Source organism: Lissotriton vulgaris, chromosome 4_1 (assembly GCF_964263255.1).
Source record: "Lissotriton vulgaris chromosome 4_1, aLisVul1.2, whole genome shotgun sequence".
Taxonomy (NCBI): domain Eukaryota; kingdom Metazoa; phylum Chordata; class Amphibia; order Caudata; family Salamandridae; genus Lissotriton; species Lissotriton vulgaris.
Window position 1 is genome coordinate 1,800,343,497 of NC_141691.1, and position 23,578 is coordinate 1,800,367,074.

Consider the following 23,578-nt stretch of genomic DNA (forward strand, 5'->3'; position numbering starts at 1 on the left):
CCACTTGGAGGTTTAAGACTACAATTTCCACAATACACCTGATCAAATCCTTAAAGTCCAGGTGAAGCTGGTCAGCTGGGCTTGTCTTGATGGAGCTGATGCAAGTGTCTTCTTGAAGCTCTTTAATACCTGTTGCTTTCTGGGAGTCCACTCCTTAATCCTTTTGAATCTAAACAAAGCTTTGTTAAGCCCAAAGTGTGCAGCAGGTACAGTCTTTATGAGTGGGTTGTATGACATTTCAATGCATGCTTTTACCACGCATGCCTTTACAATGCAGGTATTACAACGCAAGTCATTACAACGACTTGCGTTGGGGGGCGCTGGATAGTGGAATAGTTTAATTTTCTATTCCAACTCCAGTCCCCGTGGATAGTAGGGAAGGTGTTGGATAGAAAATTAAACTATTCCCTATCCAACAGCACACTCCAGCGAAAATCGTTGTAACAACTTTCGTTGTAATACCTGCGTTGTAATGGTAGTGCGTGGTAAAGGTTTTGTTGTAAACGATGTTCCCCTTATGAGTGCAGCCCTCTTGTGGTGTAGACCAGGGGTTCAACAGGGCAGTCGTTCTTCTCTTGATACATCCAGTCAGGGATCTGTGCTGCTGGGCAGCTCTCCCATATTTATCCAGGTTTCCGACCTGGCAAGAATGGGGGACCCTTAACCAATGGGGAAGGGTGCCACGCTCTGTGAGGATCATTTTAACCGAAGTGTGGCATATTCTTGTCCCAAAGTACTGTTCCGCAAAAATCAAAATGGAGAAAAATGCCCAGTGACGATGCAAGGGGCAGGAAAGGTGATATGGTGGCTGTGGTGAGGCATCAGTTCTGATGGTGGTGCAGTTCCAAAGAAGCATCAAGGGTCAAGCCACAAGGTGTCACCTTTGCGGGATCGATATCACACCACAGGCCACAGGTGCTGTGGCAGAGTCGTAATCAGCCATCCCGGACTTCGATGATGTGATACTCGATACTCACATGGTGGAATTCTTTGGAGGTGCTGCGGCGGCATAGGAGGCTTGAGTTGTAAGTCATATTGAGTAGGGGCCATGGCTTTGGTGTAGCCCAAGGTGCCAGTGTGGTGTTCAAAGTCGATGGGCTGGTTTTCTTCTGATTTTTCTTCTTTTTAGCACAGGTTTGACCATGTAATGAATGATGTAATATGTGACATCATCAGCAGTGCATTGCGGGGGCGTGAGGTATAGTTAGCTTAAATAACTAATACGGCCGAATTTCTCTGGTTTTGTATGAGTGAAATATCCACCTAACTATAACATCCCTGAAACCTGTGTTTTTTTCAGTGAATTTCTAAGGTTTTTTAAAAGCTAATTTCTAACTATAACTTCCCTGAAACCTATGTTTTTTTCAGTGAATTTCAAAGGTTTTTTAAATGCTAATTTCTAACTATGCCTACAGAGGTAGGACATGTGCAGAAAGAGGAAGAAAGGCTCAGAAAGAAGCTAGAAATGCAGAAAAAGGCAACAGAATTCCAGAAAGACAAAGAAAAGTGCAGAAAGAAGGAAGAGATATGCAGAAAGAAACAACAAAGGTGCAGAAAGAGGCCTTGTTACAAAGTCATCCTGTGCCCCCAACTTTTTGATGGATGGTACTGGTCGTAACTGACTCTGACTAACCTGGCCCGGAACTAGTGCTATGCTGAAAGCCACTTAGAATGCAGTGAAAACACCTACATACACTAGGGTACACTATGGGTTGGGGTACCCCTGTGATTGGCATGACCTTCCCTGTAAGGCCCTTTTACATAATAGGGCACAGGGATTAAAACTACCTATAACTCAGAAGTGCAGAAAGATGCAAGTGAGGTGCAGAAAGAAGCGAGAGATATGCACAAAGAACCAACAGAGGTGCAGAAAGAGGCCTTGTTGCAAAGTCATCCTGTGCCCAAAATGTTTTGCTAATTCGTACTAGTGGTAACTGACTCTGATTAACCAGGCGCGGAGCCAGAGCTATCCTGTAAGACACTTAGAATACAGTGGAAACACCTAAATACACTAGGGTACACTATGGGTTGGGATACCCCTGTGATTGGCATGACCTCCCCTGTAAGGCCCTTTTACATAATAGGGCAGGGGGATAAAAACTACCTCTAACTCAGAGGTGCAGAAAGATGCAAGTGAGGTGCAGAAAGAAGCACGAGCAGTGTAGAAAGAACCAACAGAGGTGCAAAAAAAAGCAAGAGTGGTACAAAAGAAGGTTGGAGAGGTGCACAAAGAGGCAAGATAGGTACAGAAAGAGGCAGGGGGTGCAGAAAGAAGAAAGAGAAGTGCAGAAAGAGGCAAGATAATTGCTGAAAGAAGCAACAGGGCTGTAGAAAGAAGCAAGAGAAGTGCAGAAGGAGGCAAGTGAGGTGCAGAAAGAAGCTAGAGCAGCGCAGAAAGAACCAACAGAGGTAGAAAAAGAGGAAATAGGAGTGCAGAAATAGGTAGGAGAGGTGTACAAAGAGTCAAGAGAGGTACAGAAAGAGGCATGAAGGGCACTGCAGAACGAAGGAAGACAAGTGCAGAAAGAAGTAACAGAGGTGCCGAAAGAGTCACAAAGGGTGTAGAAAGAGCAAGCGAAGTACAGAAAGAGGCAACAGAGGTACAGAAAGAGGCAAGTGAGGTGCAGAAACAGGAAGGTAAGGTGCATAAAGAGGGAACAGTGGTGCAGATAGAGGCAAGAGAGGTACAGATAGAGAAAAGAAGGGTAGAGAAAGAGGCAAGAGATCTGCAGAAAAATGAAACGGGGTGACGTAATAGGCAAGTGTGGTGCAGAAAGAAGCAAGAGGGGTGCTTAAAGAGGCAGGAAAGGCTCAGAAAAAGGGAATGGGTGCAGAAAGAGACATAAGGGGTACAGAAAGACAAAAGAGTGGTATAGAAAGAGACAACAGAACTGCAAAAAAAAGCAACAGAGGTGCTGCAAGAGGCAAGAGTGGTGCAGAAAGAGGGAAGAGAGGTATAGAAAGAGGCAAGAGAGTTGCACAAAGAGGGTAGAGGGGTGCAGAAAGAGGCTGGAGGGGTATAGAAAGAAGCAACAGTGGTGCCAAAAGAAGCAAGAGACGCGCAGAAAGAAGCAAGTGAAGTGCAGAAAGAGGCAACAGAGGTGCAGAAAGACATAAGAGAGGTACAGAAACAAGCAAGAGAAGTGCAGAAAGAGGCACGTGAGGTACAGAAACAAGCACGATCAGTGCAGAAAGAACAAACAGAGGTGCAAAAAGAGGCAAGAGGGGTGCAGAAAGAGGTATAAGAGGTGCACAAAGAGGCAAGAGGGGTACAGAAAGAAGGAAGAGAAGTGCAGAAAGAGGCTAGAGGATTGCTGAAAGAAGCAACAGAGGTGGAGAAAGAAGCAAGAGAAGTGCTGATAATGGCAAGTAAGGTGCAGAAAGAAGCAAGAGCAGTGCAGAAAGAACAGAGGTGCAAAAAGAGGCAAGAGGGGTACAGAAAGAAGAAGGAGTGATACAGAAAGAAGGAAGAGAAGTACAAAAAGAAGTAACAGAGGTGTTGAAAGAGGCGCAAAGGGTGTAGAAAGACCAAGAGAAGTGCAGAAAGAGGCAACAGTGGTACAGAATGAGAAAAGAGAGGTGCAGAAAGAGACAGGATATCTGCAGAAAAAAAGCAACAGAGGTGCAGAAACAGGCAAGTCAGCTGCCAAAATAGGCAAGAGAGGGGCAGAAAGAAGCATCAGAGGTGCAGAAAGAGGCAAGAGGGGTACAGAAAGAAGAGAGAGAAGTGCAGAAGAATCAAAAGAGGCAAGAGCAGTGCAGAAAGAACCAAGAGAAGTGCAGAAAGAAGCAGCAAAGGTGCTGAAAGAAGTAAGATCAGTGCAGAAAGAACCAACAGAGGTGCAAAAAGAGACAAGAGGGATACAGAAAGAGGCAGGAGTGGTACAGAAAGAAGGAAGAGACGTACAAAAATAAGTAACAGAGGTGTTGAAAGAGGCGCGAAGGGTGCAGAAAGACAAAGCGAAGTGCAGAAAGAGGCAACAGTGGTACAGAATGAGAAAAGAGGGGTGCAGAAAGAGGCATGATATCTGCAGAATAAAGCAACAGAGGTGCTGAAACAGGCAAGTTAGCTGCCGAAATAGCCAAGAGAGGGGCAGAAAGAAGCATCAGAGGTGCAGGAAGAGGCAAGAGGGGTACATAAAGAAGAGAGAGAAGTGCAGAAGAAGCAAAAGAGGCAAGAGCAGTGCAGAAAGAACCAAGAGATGTGCAGAAAGAAGCAACAAAGGTGCTGAAAGAGGCACAAAGGGTGTAGAAAGAGGCAAGAGAAGTGCAGAAACAAGCAACAGAGGTACAAAACGAGACAAGAGTGATGCAGAAAGAGGAAAGATAGGTATAGAAAAAAATCAAGAGAGCTGCACAAAGAGGGAAAACAGGTGCAGAAAGAGGCAAGAGGGGTGCAGAAACAGGCAAGAGAAGTGCATAAGGAGGCAAGAGAACTGCAGAAAGAGGCAAGAGAGTAGCAGAAACAGGCAAAATAGGCACAGAAAGAGGGAACACAGGTACAGACAAAGGCAAGAAAGGTGCAGAAACAGGTAAAGGGGTGCAGAAAGAGGCAAGGGGTGCAGAAATTTGCAAGAGATCTGCAGAAGGAAGCAAGAACAGTGCAAAGGAACCAACAGAGGTACACAAAGAAGCAAGTGAGGTGCAGAAGGAGGCAAGAGAACTGCAGAAATTGGCAAGAGAGTTGCAGAAACAGACAAAAGGGGTGCAGAAAGAGGTAACAGGTGGGTAGGCTGAGGCAAGAGAGGTGCAGAAAAAGGGAAGAGGGGTGCTATTCTTTATCAAACCTGGCTGAGAAAGCCTAATGTGTGCTTTCAGTGAAAGACACCTTCTGCAGGGGTTCTGAAATCAACTCTCCGACTGAGTGCAGGGGGCTAGACAATCTGGCATAACTTCTGGCTATAATTCTGGCCCAAAACCCTTTCCATATAAATGGTCAAATCCTTCAATATTTATGAGGCCTGGGTGTAATTTCAATTTCGCTGGAGTTACCAGAGTAATTTCGATAATTCAGCATTTTTCTTTGACTCAGAATTATTTATAATAATACGATTATTCCCACACGTGTATTTAGGAGTAATTTGAGGGGTGAAGATCCTACCACAAGAGCATATTTATCAAGCACTAGTGGCTTTTCATGCTGCTGTTTATCTTCTGTTGCTTAGAGCACTATTTTCTTACCGCAAAATGTATCCCTCGTTCTTTACGGAGTCAAGGGTGAATTTTACACTAGTGCTAAATTATGGTAGTAAATTGGGGGAAATGCTACCCCAAGTACGCATTTAGGCAGCGCAAGAGGCTGCCCTACTCACTATTCATGCTCTATTGCATGTAGCACTATTTTGAGTAAAATGCATCCTTGTGTCCATTGTGGATGCAAGGAGGCTTAATAAAAATAGTGGCAAATTCTGGATTACTCCTCTTGCATAATTCTGGTAGTATCATGGAATTGTGTGGTCATCCTGCATGATTACACTGCACGAAATTACATGAATTACGCCCACACCTGTATCGTATACAATTTGACCACTGTTTTTATCTCATATTCGCAAAATAAAACAGGGTTTAGAGACTCTAATTCTAAAGTCAGACTAAACTAGCATATCACAGAATGAGTCAGCTCTAGTCACATGTTGATAAGCATCCGTCTTAGTAAACAATAAGCTTACGCCGAAAGGGGTTATGCTGTAATGGCAGTGTCATTTAACATTGAATAAATGTAAGTTTACTGAGATGTCGTCCATGATAATATCAGCATTTGTGTGTTTTTTTGTAAGAACTTCACGCATTCTATTAAAGACAATACAAATCTGACACCCAGGAGGGAAGTAAGCCAGACAGAGATTATGCTGTCACAGTATGCACAATGGGCCATAAGGCGCTACAGCCAACCACCTTTACACTGAATGCCATGTGTAGCAAGGGTTGGTCCCAACTCCCAACTGAGTTGGGTGGAAGATATGGATCCAGGGCCTGGCCATGTGCAAAGCCTCTTGTCCAACCCCCACTGTGCATGGCCAGGACCATGCACAGTGGAATTTGCCCATACAGTGGGTTGGATTCAGGGCTTGGGCACCTGCGCTGTGGCATGCTTGTAAGTAGCTTAATGGATGGTTATGCTCAAGCCTTGTGATCAAAACCACTACCCAAGGATGACGGCATGCACGGTGGTGGTAGGCCAGGGAGTGTTTTGAAAGGTGGAGAAATACACGGGAATTGGGTGCACTGTATCATCATTGTTAAGGGTAAGTAATGGTTTCTATTTGTTATAAATGTTAACATTTTAAAAACAAACATCTCAGAAATTGCGGAACCTAAAATCACTCTGAAATCAGAAACTGCCTCCTGTGATGGGAAGGTATCCATTTGCAAAGTAGAAGCTGTCTCAGAGAGGCTCCCTCTATGCCGTTCTTTGAATATCAACCTTATGTTCAATTGATCCTCCGTCTCTTGTGTTCCATGGATATGAACACAAGAGACGGAGGCGTGCTGTCCCATGCAGGCTTCTGCCCTGCATTTGTAGTTTAAAAATATATATATATATTAGGAAAATACATCAAAATAAAATGTCATTAACATTTATGCTACACAATTAATAAAACATTTACTACAATTTCATCACTTACAGCATCTCCCATATTTTAAAACATATCGACAGATCTTTACAAGTTATAGTCGTTTTAGACAATCCATTCTTAATTACCCATACGTTTTCTGATTACTTTAAATGTATCTACCTTCTATGTCATAAAACCCCTCCTGTATCAGACATTTAGCCACAATTTGAGAAATGTCTTATGTAACCCAGATTTTATTGCATACCTTTTTTCCAGCTCTTTAATCCTACTTATTTTAGATCTAAAATGTTGAAATGTGGGAATTTACTTGGAGCGCCAGTTTTTGAGGATTAAAGAAATAGCTAATCAAGATATAATCTACAATTGTTTGTTCAATATCAGTTTCACTTTTAATTTGGATAAATATCTGAGAACAGCTGTCAGAGTGTCTAGTGGTTGTTGCAACATTAAAATATGGCAACAAAACTGACTAACATCATTCCAAAATGTCCTCAACTTTGGGTAAGTCCAAACCATATGTATCCAATTACCCCCTTCCTCCGCCCCACATCTGAAACAATTAGCAGGAATATGTTGGTGGACCTTATGAAGGAAGAATGGGGTTCTATATATCAACCATTTAGTGTAAAATTGCATTCAGCGTATATTTGTGCCCATTAATAATGAAAAATTAAAATAATTTATCTTATCCCACACTGTAACAACCGGATTTTTGGATCAGATAGGATCAGCTCACCAAGACACCACCAACCCAGCCGAAACGCAACCACCTCCCTCCTCAGGACCCATCTATCCAGGCACCTGGGTACCTACCTGAGGATGAGGAATTAGCAATATACAAGCTCATATCATCAGAAACACCACTAAATCTATAGGGATTACTAGGAATACTCACTGATTACTAAGGACGTCCATGCCCTACAACACACTCATACAATATAGTCTCGCGACCACATGGGCCCAGACTAATCTACCCTGGGGCAGTTCTGATTACTTACCATTACACACTGACTGCAACCAGTGCTCTCACAAGCCACAATCTTGTGGGTATCCACACCAGTGTCCCCCCTGGTGCTCTCACTATTTCATACATACACAAGCCACAATCTTGTGGGTATCCACACCAGTGTCCCCCCTGGTGCTCTCACTATTTCATACATACACAAGCCACACTCTTGTGGGTATCCACACCAGTGTCCCCCCTGGTGTTCTCATTAACGCCCCTTACCATGACGATCACTTTCCTATGAATACCTTCAGCTCTCTCTCTTTCTGTTGGGAAGTTTCTCTCACTATCCACTAAAGGTACAATACTACAATATTATGGAATGGCCGAATTACACGGTGTACAACTTATTCTCTATTTCAAGGGCTCCTCTCTCCCTCATTATTCAGTTACCATTTACCTGATCAGGGGTAGCATCTGTTCACATAATAGTACCTGACTAGAAGACAAGGTTACCTTTACTGTACAAAAACAAGAGGTACACAATGGTTCACTAAGAACTGGGGTTCCTTTATTAACAATAACAATATAATACTGCACTATAACACATAGCCTGAAAAGTAAAAGGGGAATAAACACATACACAGATCTGCGGGGTCTTTGTAAAGCTTTATTACTATAACACATCCACATGTAACTAACAGGGACTGTAAATAGCTAAAGAAGGAATGGATTATACTGCACACCGCTGAAAGAAAAAGGATTAGCAATACAGTAAGGACAACGTTAATGTTTAAATGTAAAGCAAACTAATGTTACAGGACAGATATCACCTGATTAGTATGAAGTCTTGCACTAGCTGTCATCTGGGTTCCTCTCTCGTCTGTGCCTTAGCTCGTCTCAGATTCTCCCCTGCACTCTTGGACACGCATCTGCGCTGATCACTCTGCACTGGATTCCTTTCCCCCACAAACTTTCTTCACCTTCCAGCTTCAGACTAATAGTTTCTGCCGCTCTGATAACCGTTCGCTCCACTAGCTTCTTCACTCTGTCTGATTATCTCAACTCCAATGTCCAATTCACTCCAGCTGCTCCCACAGACTAATCCACGATATAACTTCAGTCTCTTCCAAAAGGCATCACTTCAGACTCCAGCTGATCACAACTCCTTCTGATAAGTAACTGCTTCTGACTGCTTCCTTCAGTTCCAAACATCATCTCACTCCTCTCTGTTCAAAACACCATCTGTTCACAACTGCTTCTGACAACTCCAGCAATCATCTGTCTTCTCTCCCTCCAAGCATTAACTGACTTCTCTCTCCAGCTTCAACTGTCTGACTTCTCTCTGTTCCAAGCATCGACTAACTTCTTCTCTCCCCGGCTCCAACTGACTGACTCCGCCTCTTCTGCACTTCACTAATATGGAATGCTCTCTCCTCATGGAAAGTTCCAGTCATCAGCCTGCCGCCCATCAGATCCCTGCACCACTCCGCGTCAAGGACACACACCCAGCCGTCCGGCCTTTTGTGGTGTCTTCGACACAAAGAATAATACAGCCTACCGATAAGGGCCGGCCCAGACCGGTTCTCTCCAAGTAAACAACACCTCATAACTAAAACATCACCTTTACCCTGCAAGCATCTCAGTCTGTAGCGACAGAAAGCAAAATGGAGTCTCTCTAGTTCTGGGCCTTGTAGGCCCGAAAGGGATGAAATAACACTTAGCTCTGTCAGAGTACATACAAAAACCAAAATAATATGTAATATAAAGTCAGGACTACAGGATCCACCCTCTACTATGGTAGGATGATGAAAGGACACATAATTATGTCAAAGCCAATAGGCAATAGATGGATTAGAGTCAAGAATAAGGGATCTATCATCATATAAAGCAGCTATCCTCCAGTTTATGCTTCTAGGTCTGGAAAAAGGCCTGAAAAGGACCAACACAAGGCAAGAATAGAGATTCAGGATGGTAGCAAGCTTAAAGTCACCATCACCCAGAAATAGAGCCAAAAATACGGTCACTACACACACTGAAGCTGAAAACTCGAGATTTTCTTTAGCCAGACATTTAGCTTGCGCTTTCTCGTAAAGTTTAGTTGCCACATAGTTACGTAGGAGTGAAACCCAATAACTAAGTGACCGACGAGTGTTGAATACTGTCAAATCTTTGACAAGTTCTGCTGATGTCATAATCTATGTGGGTTTTAGATTGGATAAAAACGCATTATTTTAATAAAGGACCATTGTATTGATACTGTATAATGTTGAATACTGGGTTTTATTTCATTCCACTTCAACCTGTATCTTTTCATACCCATTATTCAACCACCTTAGCACAATAATCCTGTCAAGTAGGGGAGTTTCCCTGACATATATGTCTGATAGCCAGGTTGTCGCATTGAGTACTAGAATATCATAGTAGCTAAAACATTGCTGTCTACCTTTCAAGTTCCACTGTAAAATCTTATATCTGGTTTTCTTGGGAGTTTTTGTTAACCGCATAAAATTGATTATATTCTACTCTTGAAAAATTAATTTTAAAAAAATGATCATATCTGTGATATTTAAAGTTTTTTCTAACCTGTATGCAGTGTGAGAAAAAGTTGCAAAATAATATTCCCTCAAAATTGGAAGAGCCAAATGACTTTCACTCAACGGCCTGTACAGTGAATCTTTAGCTAATCTGGGCACCTTATTTGCCCATATAAAAACTGAAAACATGCCCTGGAATACCTTAAAAATGTCATCTGTACAGCACTAGGAAGCGCAGAAAATAAAAAATTACATAATGGTAAGATGGATATACGAATTAGTGCAGTTCGTCCGATTATTGACAATGGCAAACTTTTCCAGTTTAAAAGCAAACTTTTGATTTAATTAGCTGAGGCGCACAATTTAAACTGTATAAATCATTGATGTTCTCTGAGACATATATTCCCAAATATCTCTTGAGCCTGGTGCTAACTGCTAAGTGAAATTCTAGCATTTCAATGTTGAGTGCAGTGTTACAGAGTAAAATCTCTGTTTTGAAGTTATTCATCTTATAACCTCCCAGCAATTGATACCTCTGAAAATTTTCAAATATATCCTTGTGTATCTCTAGGTCCTGTTTAAGGAAGAAGGCTATGTTGTCGTCATACAGCTTTTTATTTGTCATCCCACGCATTAGAGAGGTTACATTGCTACTCGAGCGGATGGCTATTTGTGATGGCTCTATAAAAAGTGTAAAAGATATTGGTGACAGGGGGCGGCCATGCCTTGTTCCTTTGAACACATTGCACGTGCCAATGCAGATGGAGTTAATAATTATTTGCGCTGTGGACCCTCTACAAAAACCTGAGATCAGGCTGATAAATCTAGCAGAGAAACCAAATGTGGCCAGGATATAAAAGAGGCTTTCCCAGCAAACCAAATCGTAAGCTTTCTCAGCATCTAGGAGCATAATTTGGGCTGGGATTTTATTATGACTAAAATAATCTAAAGCCCCAATTAAAAAGGTGGTAATAAAAGATAGCTGCCACCCTAGTAGAAATCCAAATTATTCTGAATGTATGACTGACCCTATACACTTACTCATTCTGTTGGCTAGCAATTTAGCCATAATCTTATAATCTGTATTTAAAAGACTTATTGGTCTGTATGAATTCACATCTTCCTTATCTTTATTTTTCTTCAAAAAAACTAACTGCTACAGCCGCTTTAAAGGAGGGGGTACCTTTTCCCCACTCTGGATATTATTAGCTATTTCTAGCTATTCAGAATTGAATACTGTAGAATACATTTTGTATAGCTCACCAGCTTTACGATTTGATAGTGATTGCACCACTTCCTCTGTTTCTTTGAGTGAAATATCTGCCACCAGATCCTCTATGTGATTTATCTGTAGTTTGTAAATTGGGAATTCATCAAGGAACTCCTAAAGTTTTAAAATATTAAACTCCTGTCTCATGGAGTAGTCGGCTTTATAATGGTTAAAAAAGTGCTAATTAATTTGTGTTTCTTCTGTCATATGAGCTTTCGTATTTTTTTCCACCAAGGATGTTACCCTGTTGGATGCTTGTTGGTCTCTTATTTGCCAGGCTAAACATTTCCCAGAAAATTCACTTTCCTCATACGCTTTTTGTAAGTATGTAGAGTTAGCTAAGTAGCCTATATTATAATAGTATTCTTGCATCTTTTTACGTGCTTGTACAAGAGCTAATTTATTTTCTGCCCTCTTATTCTTAATGTATTGTTCATTTGCTTTGGAAACCAGTAACTCTAATTGAGACCTTTCTATCCAAACATTTTCTACTTTAGCTGGCCCCCTACAGCTGAAAAAAACATTTTAGCCAAAAATGGACCTCAATGCCCCAATCTTCATACTCAAGTTGGATTTTATTAAAAACCCATCTCGAAATATTAAACATTGATCAAACCCTGCTATCTTCATTTTTATCAGTGCGTGGTTGGAAAAAACATTCTGAATATGCAAGTTCCTATTTAACCTTAAGTTGCGGGAAGTAAGAAAGTAGTCTACTGAACCGTGGTTTTACATTTGGCGGAGAGACATGAATACTCTCTCTATTCTGGGTAGCTAGTCCGCCAGATGTCAATCAGGTCAAATTTCTGCATGCATCCCACCAGAGCCCGAGCAATTCGAAGCTTATTTTGACTACTGGTCTTCGAGGACGAATCCCTTTCAGGGTTTTCTAAAAAATGTTAGTCACCACCTAATATTAGTGCCCCAGGAATCTGCACAAGTGCATCACAAAGATCAAATAGTGCTGTTGGATTATCTTCTATGGGTGCGTATATTGTCGCTATCGTTAATCTAAACTGGTTAATTAACCTACTAATCTGAGCCCATCTCCCTTCTTTATCTGTCTGAAATGAGGTGATTTGTAAAGGGAATGGTTTATTAATAAAGATAGCAACCCCTCTATGTGCACAGTTAGCTGATGAAAAGTATTGGCCACAAGCCAAATACCTAAACATTCTGTGTGTAGACGCAGTTTTCCTTGTGTAGTGCGTCTGTTCAATTAACACAATATTGGGAATGTGGCCTTGCATACTTTCATCGTTGGCCCGAGCTTTAATCTTATTTTTAAGGCCATTTGCATTTGAAGAGATGATGTAAATGGAGTCTTTATATATTTAAAAAAATAATAATCCTGCTAATTATCCCACCTCTCCATCCATCTTTTAAAGTGTGCTATACAACAACTTATGAATAACCATTCCCTAAAGCATCCCTCCATCTCAAACCTATTAAAGCGCACAGAGGTATGGGATACACACCTTACATCTGCAATTTTATCATAAACAATCAAGATTACCTCATATTCTAGCAGTTCTGTGTAATATAAGCTGCATATCCTAACAGTTTTTTGTATCGCCCTATTAAAGTGCCTATAGAAACACAAGTGCATAGTGTGTAACGCAAAGTGCAGGAGGCATAGGAAATATTGCACATACGTATTTATACAATTTTATACAAACACCTAAACCCGGATTTGTTATCATTTTTACCCCTTATTAAAGTTCTTATAGGAGATAAAGTGAAAAATGAGTCGCACAGAGTGCACAGGGCAAAGATAATGCTGCACATACATGCACGGAGTATAAAGTGCGTCTTGCATTTTGACCTGAAATAAACAAGAATCCGAATCCATTTATACAATATCACCGTCATAAATATATAATATCTCTCCATGTATCCCAACACTCAACCTTGCGAATGCAGAGATGCAATGGGTACCTAAAGTGCTTGTGCAGATCAATGGCGTGCAGTTTGTAAACTCCCATGATATAATGTTTGGAGGGGAGAAACACCACTACCTCAAATGTTTGCTCTTCTCTTACAGACATATTTACTTTTATCAAAACATAAAGATGTACTCTACATTTTTTACCCATATTGCATTTGTACATTTCTTGTGATATAGAAAAGAATACTGTCTCATTAATGTTTATGGTTGGTTGGCAATACTACTTCATGGTCATCTTATGCTGCAACTCATTGGCACATCCATTGCCAAGTCCTTTACTGTAATGGGGGATTTTAATTTTCATCTTGAGGACCTCACTGACCCTGACAATGTAAGGCTGCAGGAAGTTTTAAGTGGGGGGGCATCAAGTAGCTTGTGGAAGACCCCACTCACGTAGCAGGACATACATTAGATGGATTTTTCTCGAATTACCCCAACCTCTCCTACCTGGGGGCACTGCCACTTTCTTGGACTGATCATGCCGCGATTTTATTGAATTGACACAGGCAAAACATCATCAATACAAACCAAAACCCAAGGCTATGATAGCAATAAAGGCCTGGAAAAACATTAGCAGCCTAGAGCTAGGTGGTCTCCTGAAAGCAACAGCTCACACCCTGCCATCCAGTGTAGATGAAGCTACGGCCACCTACACGAAATGGGTAGATTCCGCTTGCAGGAAGTTAGCCCTAGCCAAACTGTGCACTCCCAAGCGGGCCCTTACATCAGCCCCTTGGTACTCAGAAAATCTAAAAATGTGCAAACTCGACTGCAAACGTCTAGAGCGAGCCTGGAGGAGAGGGTATAATAATACCTACAAAGAGGCTTACAAAGCAAATCTTACACTTTATTAAAAATTACTTCTTGACATCGAAAAGACATATTTTGGAGAACAGATCAGCAAGGCCAAATCCTCCTCTAAAGAACTTTTTAAAACTATAACCAAACTCACAAACCCCTACTGACCCCACAACACATAGTAGCCCTGAATTTTCTGAAATACTTGCCTCCTTTTTTCTGCAAAAGGTGGAAATCATCTTCTCCTCCTTCACTCATCAGCCAATGGAAGTTAACACGGGCTCAGCTATGGGGTTGCCCAAGGACACCAAATTCACTCCCACAATAGACAGGTTTATGCCACTGGATTCACCAGGTGCGAACATTTTTCGGAGATTCGATCAGGATCCCCTTTGGACCCGTGTCCATCATCTGTGACCAAACACGTCCACCCTTACCCCTTTGTTCAACACTATTTTCTACTTTGAACAGTTCCCTATATCCTGGAAAATAGCGTTGATCCTTCCACTATTAAAAAATCAAATTTGGATGCTAAAGACCTGAACAATTACAGACCCATTTCGCGTCTTCCTTGCCCCCAAAGATGATTGAGCAGGCCATGAACGCCCACCTCAGCATGTTTCTTCAGACTAATTGTCTATTGGACCCTACGCAATTTGGCTTCCAGGCTGAACACAGCACTGAGCTGGCTCTGAATAAATCAACAGAGGAGAATAGAGAGGCCTTGGACCAGGGAGGCGCTGTGATATTGATCATGATGGATCTCTCGGTGGCCTTCAATACTATCCATCGTGAAGATGGACCATCTATCCGAAAGGGGGGATTCAAGGCATGGCCTGGGAAACCTCCTGAAGTCCTTTCTCACCAATAGGACTCAAACGGTGAACCTGGGCAAAGATAGATCTAGGCCTTTTTCTCTCCCGTGAGGGGTGCACAGGGGTCATCTCTCAGTCCCACACAATTCAATGTGTATGTGTCACAACTGCCAGCCCTGATAAGATCCTTTGGGTTCCTACTGACCTCGTATGTGGATGAGATGCAAATTGTGCTGTCCCTTCAGCGTGGTAAAGAAGCGGAGACTGGATTAAGATGCCATGATTGCATGCAAGCCATCGCGGGCTGGATGTCATCAAACTGCCTAAAACTTAACACAAGAAAAATGGAGGTTATCATATTTGGTAATAACACAAATCTCTGGATGCCTGATTGGTGGCCAAATGTAATGTGAACACCTCCGGCCCCCACTGAGCATGCCAAGAATCTGGGGGTGATTGTGGATTCTAGAGATTTTCATTTTTTCGACCAGGTAAGCGGGGTTGTTTCAACTAGCTTCTACCTTCTCCGAATCCTGTGGAAAATAAAATTTCTCCTTCCTGAAGATAGCCTGAGGACAGCAGTTACAGCGCTCATTTTGTCACTACTGGATTACTGCAATAGTTTCTATCTGAACATCTAAAAGAGACACTTGAACAGACTCCAGATCATACACAATGCGGCAGCTAGGCTGTTAATGGGCACACCCAGGTTTGTCTCTGTGAGGAAGGGACTTTGAGATCTTTATTGGCTCCCTGTGAAACAACGTGCACACTTCAAGGCCCTTAGCACTGTCTTTAAGGCCCTCAAGGGCATTGGTCATGCTTATCTGAGACAACGCATACAATGGTACGTTCCACGAAGAGTGTTGTGCTCCTCGAAGGCAAAACAAGTGATTGGTCCCCATGTCAAAAATGCCAGTTGGTGTGGCTGGAGTTTCTTCAATTGTGCCGCAAAGGCCTGTAGCAGTTTACCCTTGTCCCTCAGAAATTCAACCGAGCTCCTCTCCTTCAGGAAGGGGCTGTAAACCTGATTCTTTTCCTGAACAGTCTTATCTTTTCTTGTAACCATGTAGGCAGTGCTCAGCGCCAGGACACCCTAGGGTAACAGTGCGCTCTAAAAGCTTTAATAACATAACATAACATTGCAATTTAAAATGAAGTCCTGGTCGCTATAAATGTCAACTGCCTTGCATTGTGAACCTTTGTCTTTTGGGCCTCCATTATATAAGGCAAATGTTATTATATTTTGGAATCAACAGTGTCTAAAATCGTTGATGCAGAATAGGTGTCTCTGTGAACCTTCATTAAAATAGACAGGCACATACATTGTTTTCCTCATGGTTTGTGTCTTTCTAGCTCTCAGATATTATTTCTAGCTATAAATGTTATTTACGTGTTTAGTGCAATTATTCTATTTCCTTAACATGATGTTACTTCTGAAAATCACATATACCAATGTTTTCTATTTTCAGTTGTGCAGAGTGCGAGAATCACACAAGTCTATCCTAATTATGGGGGCATGAATGGAGCTGTGCGAATCACCATCTCAGGAGAGGGTGAGTTACCACAAATACCAGTCATAGTATCTGATTAATTATCCTGGTTCACGAATTTCACGTCAAATCATAGCAGTAGGCCAACAGATGGTGCATAGTATTAAACTACCTACAAGTGTATATTGTCAGGCCAGTTCCTGAATCCATACACTGGAAACCTGACAATATTCAAGAAGAGATTGCTAGTATTCCCTAAGCACCAGGACACCAGGCCCCTATTAAGGATAGGGATCCCTTTCTCTGTTTGTGCCCTGGCGTACCTTAAAACAGGTGCACCGAGTGCAAAATGAGAAAGTGCACCCCACTACATAGAATGTGCTTCCCCCAGGGCATCTGAAAAACTGTGCTGCCCTGGGGGGGCAGCACATTCAAGTGAAATATGAAGTGGCATTAACACAGCTGCTCCGTGTATCACAGTGCAGGAAGACACTCATCTGCACTTTGAAGGGGGATTAGAGATCTCCTTGCAGGCGGGTGCAGTGAGTGACTGCACCCACCTGCAAGGAGATGTGTGAGGGCGCCCCTCTAGAGGACTACTATCAGGGAGTGCACTGACAGTGTGCCACCTTTTCATTGGCCCACTGTCAGTGCGCCTCCTGAGAGCTTCTTTGCCTCTGTGCCTGAGTTGGTAATACGTTGCTAGCGCAAAGGCAAAGGGATCCCTCATTGGCATGGGGCCACACCCTCATTAAAATGAGGAAATGCCCTCTTGGGAAAGTGCTGGTGCTGTACGTGCACCAGTGCTTTCAGTATTACTGAAGGGGATGCACAAGCATCTGCTGCCCCTTCTAAAATGCCAAGTGCCCCTGGGGAACGCAAAGCCTTTAGCTGAGGTCGTATCACACTAAGTGCCCATTGCGCCCCTGGGGCACTTAGTGTGATACAACCTCAGCTACTCTCTGTGCAATGGAAGGTTAGCCTCTGTTAGATATGGGGGTCTCTAGTTGGCAATGGTATTCACCTTTGTCCAAATAGGGACCCTTACTTCTAAGTCAGGATAAGGGGATTACACTCCTTAATAACCCCTGCTCACCCCCTTGGTAGCTTGGCACGAGCAGACCGGCTTATCTCAGAGGCAGTGTGTTAAGCATTTGTGAATATACACAGTAATACAGTGAAAAGACTACAGATGGACAGAGCACAGGTTTTATAAAAAAAGTATTCTTTATATAGATTTAACACAAGACCACAAACGACAAAAATCCACAATACTACACTAAAAGTTGACTTAAAGATGATAAACGTTGCTTAGTTCTCAACAAAGTACCTGGATGCGTAACACAAAGTAAACGAAAGGCTCGCAGAAGGGGAGATGCGTCGGTTCCGTGACCCGGGGGTACTGTTGCATCCTACCTCAATGCTTGCGCAGAGTAGGGGACTCGTCGTGAGCCTTACTGGTGCGGAGGTAATGCAGATTCTCGACCTGCGGGCCAGTTGTGGTGCACAAGATGGCGCCTTGATGCGATGCGATGATCCGCTTGCGATGCGAAAAGATGGCGCCCTTGATGCGGCGATGCGATGACGCCCTGGCAGCCTTGCGACGACTCTGTACTTTGGAGCCGCGACAGGCCCTGCGACACGCTTCTCCGGTGATTGGATGGCGACTCTCTCGATGGCGTCACTCTTCTCCGGTGTTGCGAAAGTAGGCAGCTTCGATGAGCACACGCTTCCAGGGAGATGCGGCGGCGGTGCGCTTTTCCGGCGATGCGACGATCTCAGCTGCTGTGGCGACATGCTTCCTCTCGATGCGTCACGCTTCCAGTTCCAAGCGAGAGGCAAATGTCTGTAGATAGAATTCCCAGCAAGGAAATTCACAGGGGGAGCTGGAGGTGAAGTCTTTTGTCCCTGAGACTTCAGCAGGAGGCAATCACAGTTCAAGCCCTTGGAGAATTTTCTGTAGATGAATGGAAGTCCTTAAATAGTTCCTTCTCCTTTCCCTTGGCAATGAAGCAACCACTTCAGGCCAACCCAGCAAACAGCACACTGGCGAAGGGGCAGTCCAAACTCCTGCAGCTTCCTTGGTTCTTCTCCTTGGCAAAAGGTTTCTTGTTCCAGAGGTGATCTAATTTCTTGGGATCAGGGTCCCAATATTTATACCCCAAAATCCTTTGTTCTCTGAAGGCTGCGAGGCCTCTGCCTAGTCCAAACCAGTTCCTGAGATCTTTGTTTACATGACTCTCTTCTTCCTTTCACTGTGCAGGGCAGAGACATCAGCCGCCCCACAGGAGGTAAAGCCATCACAGGGGAGGGAAGATGCAGCTCTGGAGCACTTTGTTGACAGGATTCCATCTCCCCTTTCACAGTGCAGGGCAGAGACATCAGACAAGCCTCAGGTGGTGGAGCCAGCATTGTAGAGGGAAGGCCCAGCCCTATTCAGGTTCCAGGTGCAACTCCTCCCTCCCATCTAGATGCAGATCTCTCTATTCACCACGGGGCTGCCCCAGCCTGTCTCATGGAATCCCCCAGCCCTGTCACTCACAAACCCAGACAAGGAATACACAACCTAGCAGAGGCAGGCCTGGACAGTAAGGCAAGAAAATACCTACTTTCTAAAAGTGGTATTTTCAAACACAGAATATTAAAACCAACTTTACTAAAAGATGTATTTTATTATTCTGAGTTCAGGCATACTAAATTAGAATTTCTACCATGTTCCAGGAGCCAGTTAGGATTTTAAGAATTCAATAATCGAACTGCCCATTCTGGCCTATGGAGAACAGGTAGCCTTCAATAGTGAAAAACGAAAATGGCTGTAATTCACTTTTAGGACGTGCTACACACACCAGAGCATGTCCTACCCTATACTTACAATGCACCCTGTCATTGGGCCTAACACAGCGGTGTCTAATATGAAGCAAAGGGAAGGTTTAGGGACTGGCAAGTGGGTGCACTGGCCAAGTCGACATGGCAGTCACAGACTACACACGGGCCTTGCAATGGCAGGCCTGAGACACACTTTACAAGCTGCTTCTGTGGATGGCACAACCAGCGCTGCAAGCCCACCAGCAGCATTTGATTTACAAGCCCTGGGCACACATGGTGCACTGTACTAGGGGCTGACAAGTAAATCAAATAACCCAATCATGGAATAACCAATCAATACATCAATTTTACATAGGGAGCACTTGCCCTGTGGCACTGATTAGCAGTAGCACAGTGCCCAAAACATATAACCAGCAAAAACATATCAAAACAGAGGAGGCAGTCCGTCAAAAATTGGAAGGGAGACTCATGCCAATGATGTCAGGTCTAACACGTGTCCCCTCCAGCTGAAATGTGGGAAGAACTACCCTTTCCCTTGAGAGTTCTCTTCACTAAGGCGGAAAAATCTGGACAGACCATCAGTGTTGGCGTGTTCTGTTTCAGGGCGGTGTTCCACCATAAAATCCATACCCTGTAGGGAAATGGAGCACCTAAACAACTTTGGGTTCTCACCCTTCATCTGCATCAGCCATCAGAGGGGCCTGTGGTCGGTCTAAACTGGGAAGTGAGTCCCAAACAAGTATGGTCTTAACTTCTTCAGTGCCCAGACCACAACAAATGCCTCACTCTCAATTGCACTCCACCTCTGTTCCTGTGGAAGTAACCTTCCTACTGATGAAGGCTACAGGTTGGTCTGGGCCTCCTTCATCAATCTGTGATAGAACAGCCCCCACACCATGCTCTGAAGCATCTGCCTGTACAATGAATTATTTTGAGAAGTTTGGCGCGGGTGCTGTGCACATGGCAGTCTTTAGGGCGTCAAAAGCCTTCTGACAGGTGTCAGTCCAGTTTACTTTCTTGGGCTTCTTCCTGTTAGTCAGCTCAGTCAAGGGTGCAACAATGTTGCCATACCGCTTGTCAAACCTCCTGCAGTACCCCATGAGTCCTAAAAAGTCTCTTACCTGTGTCTGAGTCTTTGGACGTTCCCATGCCAGGATGGTATCAATCTTGGGTTGTAGGGGCGCCACCTGGCTGCTTCCTCCATGGTGACCTAAGTACACCACGGAACCCTGCCAGATCTGGCACTTACTCGCCTGGATCGTAAGACCTGCCTTGCGCAGAGCCATCAACACTTTCCAGAGGTGGTGCAGAAGTTCTTCCCAACTAGCGCTGAACACTGCAATGTCATCCAGGTAGGCAGCACTGAAATCCTCCAGTCCAGCCAACACCTGGTTGACCAACCTCGGAAAGGTTACAGCGGCATTCTTCATCCCAAAGGGCATACACCGGAGTTGGTAGTGCCCATCTGGGGGCAGATTTATGTTAACTGGCGCATCCCCAGGGATGCGCCAGTTAACATGCGCCACAGCTCCGCCACCCATGGTGCGCCGCATTTATAATGCGGCGCACCATGGTGCAAAAACGGCACAGATGCGTGAAGCATCTGTGCCGGAAATGTGGCACATTACTGGAGTTGCGTCGCAAGCGCGACGCAGCTCCAGTAAGGCTTGGGGGTGCCCCATCTACACAATGCTGCGTCAAGACCTACGCCTGCTTCAAGCAGGCGCAGGGTTTTGACGCAGCATTGCCCTGAAAGTGACTGAGTGAAATCTCATAGATTTCACTCAGCCAGTTTCAGGAGGCGTTCCTGCGCAGGATTGCCCCCCCCCCCCCCTGCGCAGTGAACGCCTCCTCATGACGCAGTTCTTTACAACGTGACGCATCTCCTAGAAGCGTCACGTTGTAAATAGGGCGCATTGTTTGCACCGCAGTTGCGTCAAATAAAGTGACGCAATTGCAGTGCAAAGAGGCGCAACAGCCTCATAAATCTGCCCCCTGGTGTGGAGAATGCTGACCTCTCCTTAGCCCCATCAGTCAGGGCGATCTGCCAGTACCCAGATGTCAAATCAAACGTTCTGAGGTACAGTGCAGCCCCTAACCGATCAATGAGCTCATCAGCTTTGGGGATGGGGTGTGCGTCAGTCCTGGTGACTGAATTGAGCCCTCTGTAGTCCACACAGAACCGGAGTTCGGGTGTGGCACCCGGCGAGGCAGCCTTTGGGACCAAGACCACTGGGCTTGCCCAAGGACTGTGTGAGGACTCAATGACCCCTGAAGCAAACTTCTTGGAGATTTCCTCCTTAATGTAAGCCCTAACCTTGTCAGTCACTCTGTAAGCCTTCTACTTCACAGGAGGACTGTCTCCAGTGTCCACATCATGGACTCACCACTCTGTGACACCAGGAACCAAGGAAAATAGATCAGAGAATTGCCCCAACAACTGGCAACAATCTTGCTGCTGATCAGGGGTCAGTGTGGCAGAGAGGCTGACACCATCCACTGACCCATCTTGCTCAGTCGCAGACAGGAGGTCAGGAAGAGGCTTGGTCTCTTCCTCCATTCCATCATCTGTCACTAGGAGCATGCCCACTTCCGGACCTTTCTAAGTGGGCTTTCAGGCGGTTAACATGTAGGACCCTCAAAGGGTTCCTGGGAGATCGCAAGTTCACCAGATAGGTGACATCACTCTTGCGCTCCACCACCTCATATGGACCGGTATACCTGTCCTGGAGCACACAAGGCTCCACAGGGGCCATGACCCAAACTTTATGTCCAGACTGAAGCTCAATCAGAGTGGAATTCTGATCGTACCACTGCTTCATCTGTTCCTGGCTGGCTTCCAGATTTGCCTGCGTGAGATCTCTGAAATGCAGAGTCTGGTTCCTGAAGGCCAGCATGTAGCTTTATACATCCTGTGTAAGTTTTCTGGGAGATTGCTCCCAGCATTCCTTGACCAGACTCAAAGGTCCTCTTACCAGGTGACCATACAAAAGTTCAAAGGGGCTCAACCCTAGGGACTTTTGTGGCACCTCTCTGTAGGCAAACAGAAGGCATGGCAAGAGGATGTCCCACTTACGCACCATTGGTTCTTCAAGACCCATGAACATGCCCTTAAGGGTTCGGTTCAAGTTCAAGCTCAAGTTCAAGCATTTATATAGCGCACTACTCACCCAGAGGGTCTCAAGGCGCTTGGGGATGGGTTCATTATTTATCGAATAGCCAGGTTTTTAGTTCTTTTCTGAAGGAAATGTGGTTCTGTGTAAGGCGGAGGTGGGTGGGGAGTGAGTTCCATGTCTTGGCCGCCAAGTAGGAGAAGGATCTACCTCCCATGGTGGATCTTTGGATACGCGGCACTGCGGCGAGGCCTTGCTTGGAGGATCTTAGTGGGCGAGTGGGTGTGTAGAAGGATAGTCGAGAGTTGAGGCATTCGGGTCCTAGTTTGTGGAGGGCCTTGTGTGCGTGGGTGAGGAGACGGAATGTTATTCTCTTGTTGACCGGGAGCCAGTGGAGGTCTTTCAGGTGGCCGGTGATGTGATTTTGGCGAGGGATGTCCAGGATGAGTCTCGCTGATGCGTTTTGGATGCGTTGGAGTTTTTTCTGTAATTTAGCTGCAATTCCGGTGTAGAGGGTGTTTCTATAGTCCAGCCGACTCGTGAGTAGTGCGTGGGTAACCGTCTTTCTTGTCTCGGAGGGGATCCAACGGAAGATTTTATTGAGCATACGAAGTACGTTGAAGCAGGAGGATGAGACGGCGTTGACTTGTCTGGTCATCGAGAGTGAAGAATCTAGGATGAAGCCCAGGTTGCGTGCGTGATCTGTGGGTATGGGTGCTGTGCCCAGGGCTGAAGGCCACCATGAGTCGTCCCAGGCAGAAGGGGATGATCCTAGGATGAGCACCTCCGTTTTGTCTGAGTTAAGTTTAAGGCGGCTGTATTTCATCCATTCGGCTACTTCTTTCATGCCTTCGTGAAGGTTGGTTTTGGCGGAGGTAGGGTCTTTGGTGAGGGAAAGGATCAGCTGGGTGTCATCAGCGTAGGAGATGATGTTGAGGTTGTGATGCCTAGCGATGGATGCAAGTGGACTCATGTAAACGTTGAAGAGGGTGGGACTGAGTGATGATCCTTGTGGTAGTGGTGAACTTGTAGGTAAGACCACACTCCTTCCACAGAGATGTCATATAATTAGAAATGAAGTTTGTACCTCGGTCAGACACAACCTCTCTGGGGAACCCCACACGGGGGAAGATCCCCATCAGTGCACGTCCCACCATGGGGCCGTCACTGTCCAGAGCGGAATGGCTTCCAGGTACCTGGTAGCATGGTCCACCAAGACCAGGATAAACTTGTTGCCCATGGCTGTCTTGGGGT

General features: G+C 44.6%; 1 protein-coding gene across 1 annotated transcript in view; it reads left to right on the forward strand.

Annotated features, from left to right (window-relative positions):
• LOC147724578 (fibrocystin-L-like) overlaps window positions 1–23,578 on the forward strand; it is a 1,433,379-nt gene that overhangs the window by 21,328 nt on the left and 1,388,473 nt on the right. Inside the window, exon 3 of the mRNA XM_086966122.1 lies at window positions 16,365–16,448. Within this exon, the coding sequence (XP_086822248.1) occupies window positions 16,365–16,448 (84 nt within the window). The remainder of the gene's footprint in view (window positions 1–16,364; window positions 16,449–23,578) is intronic.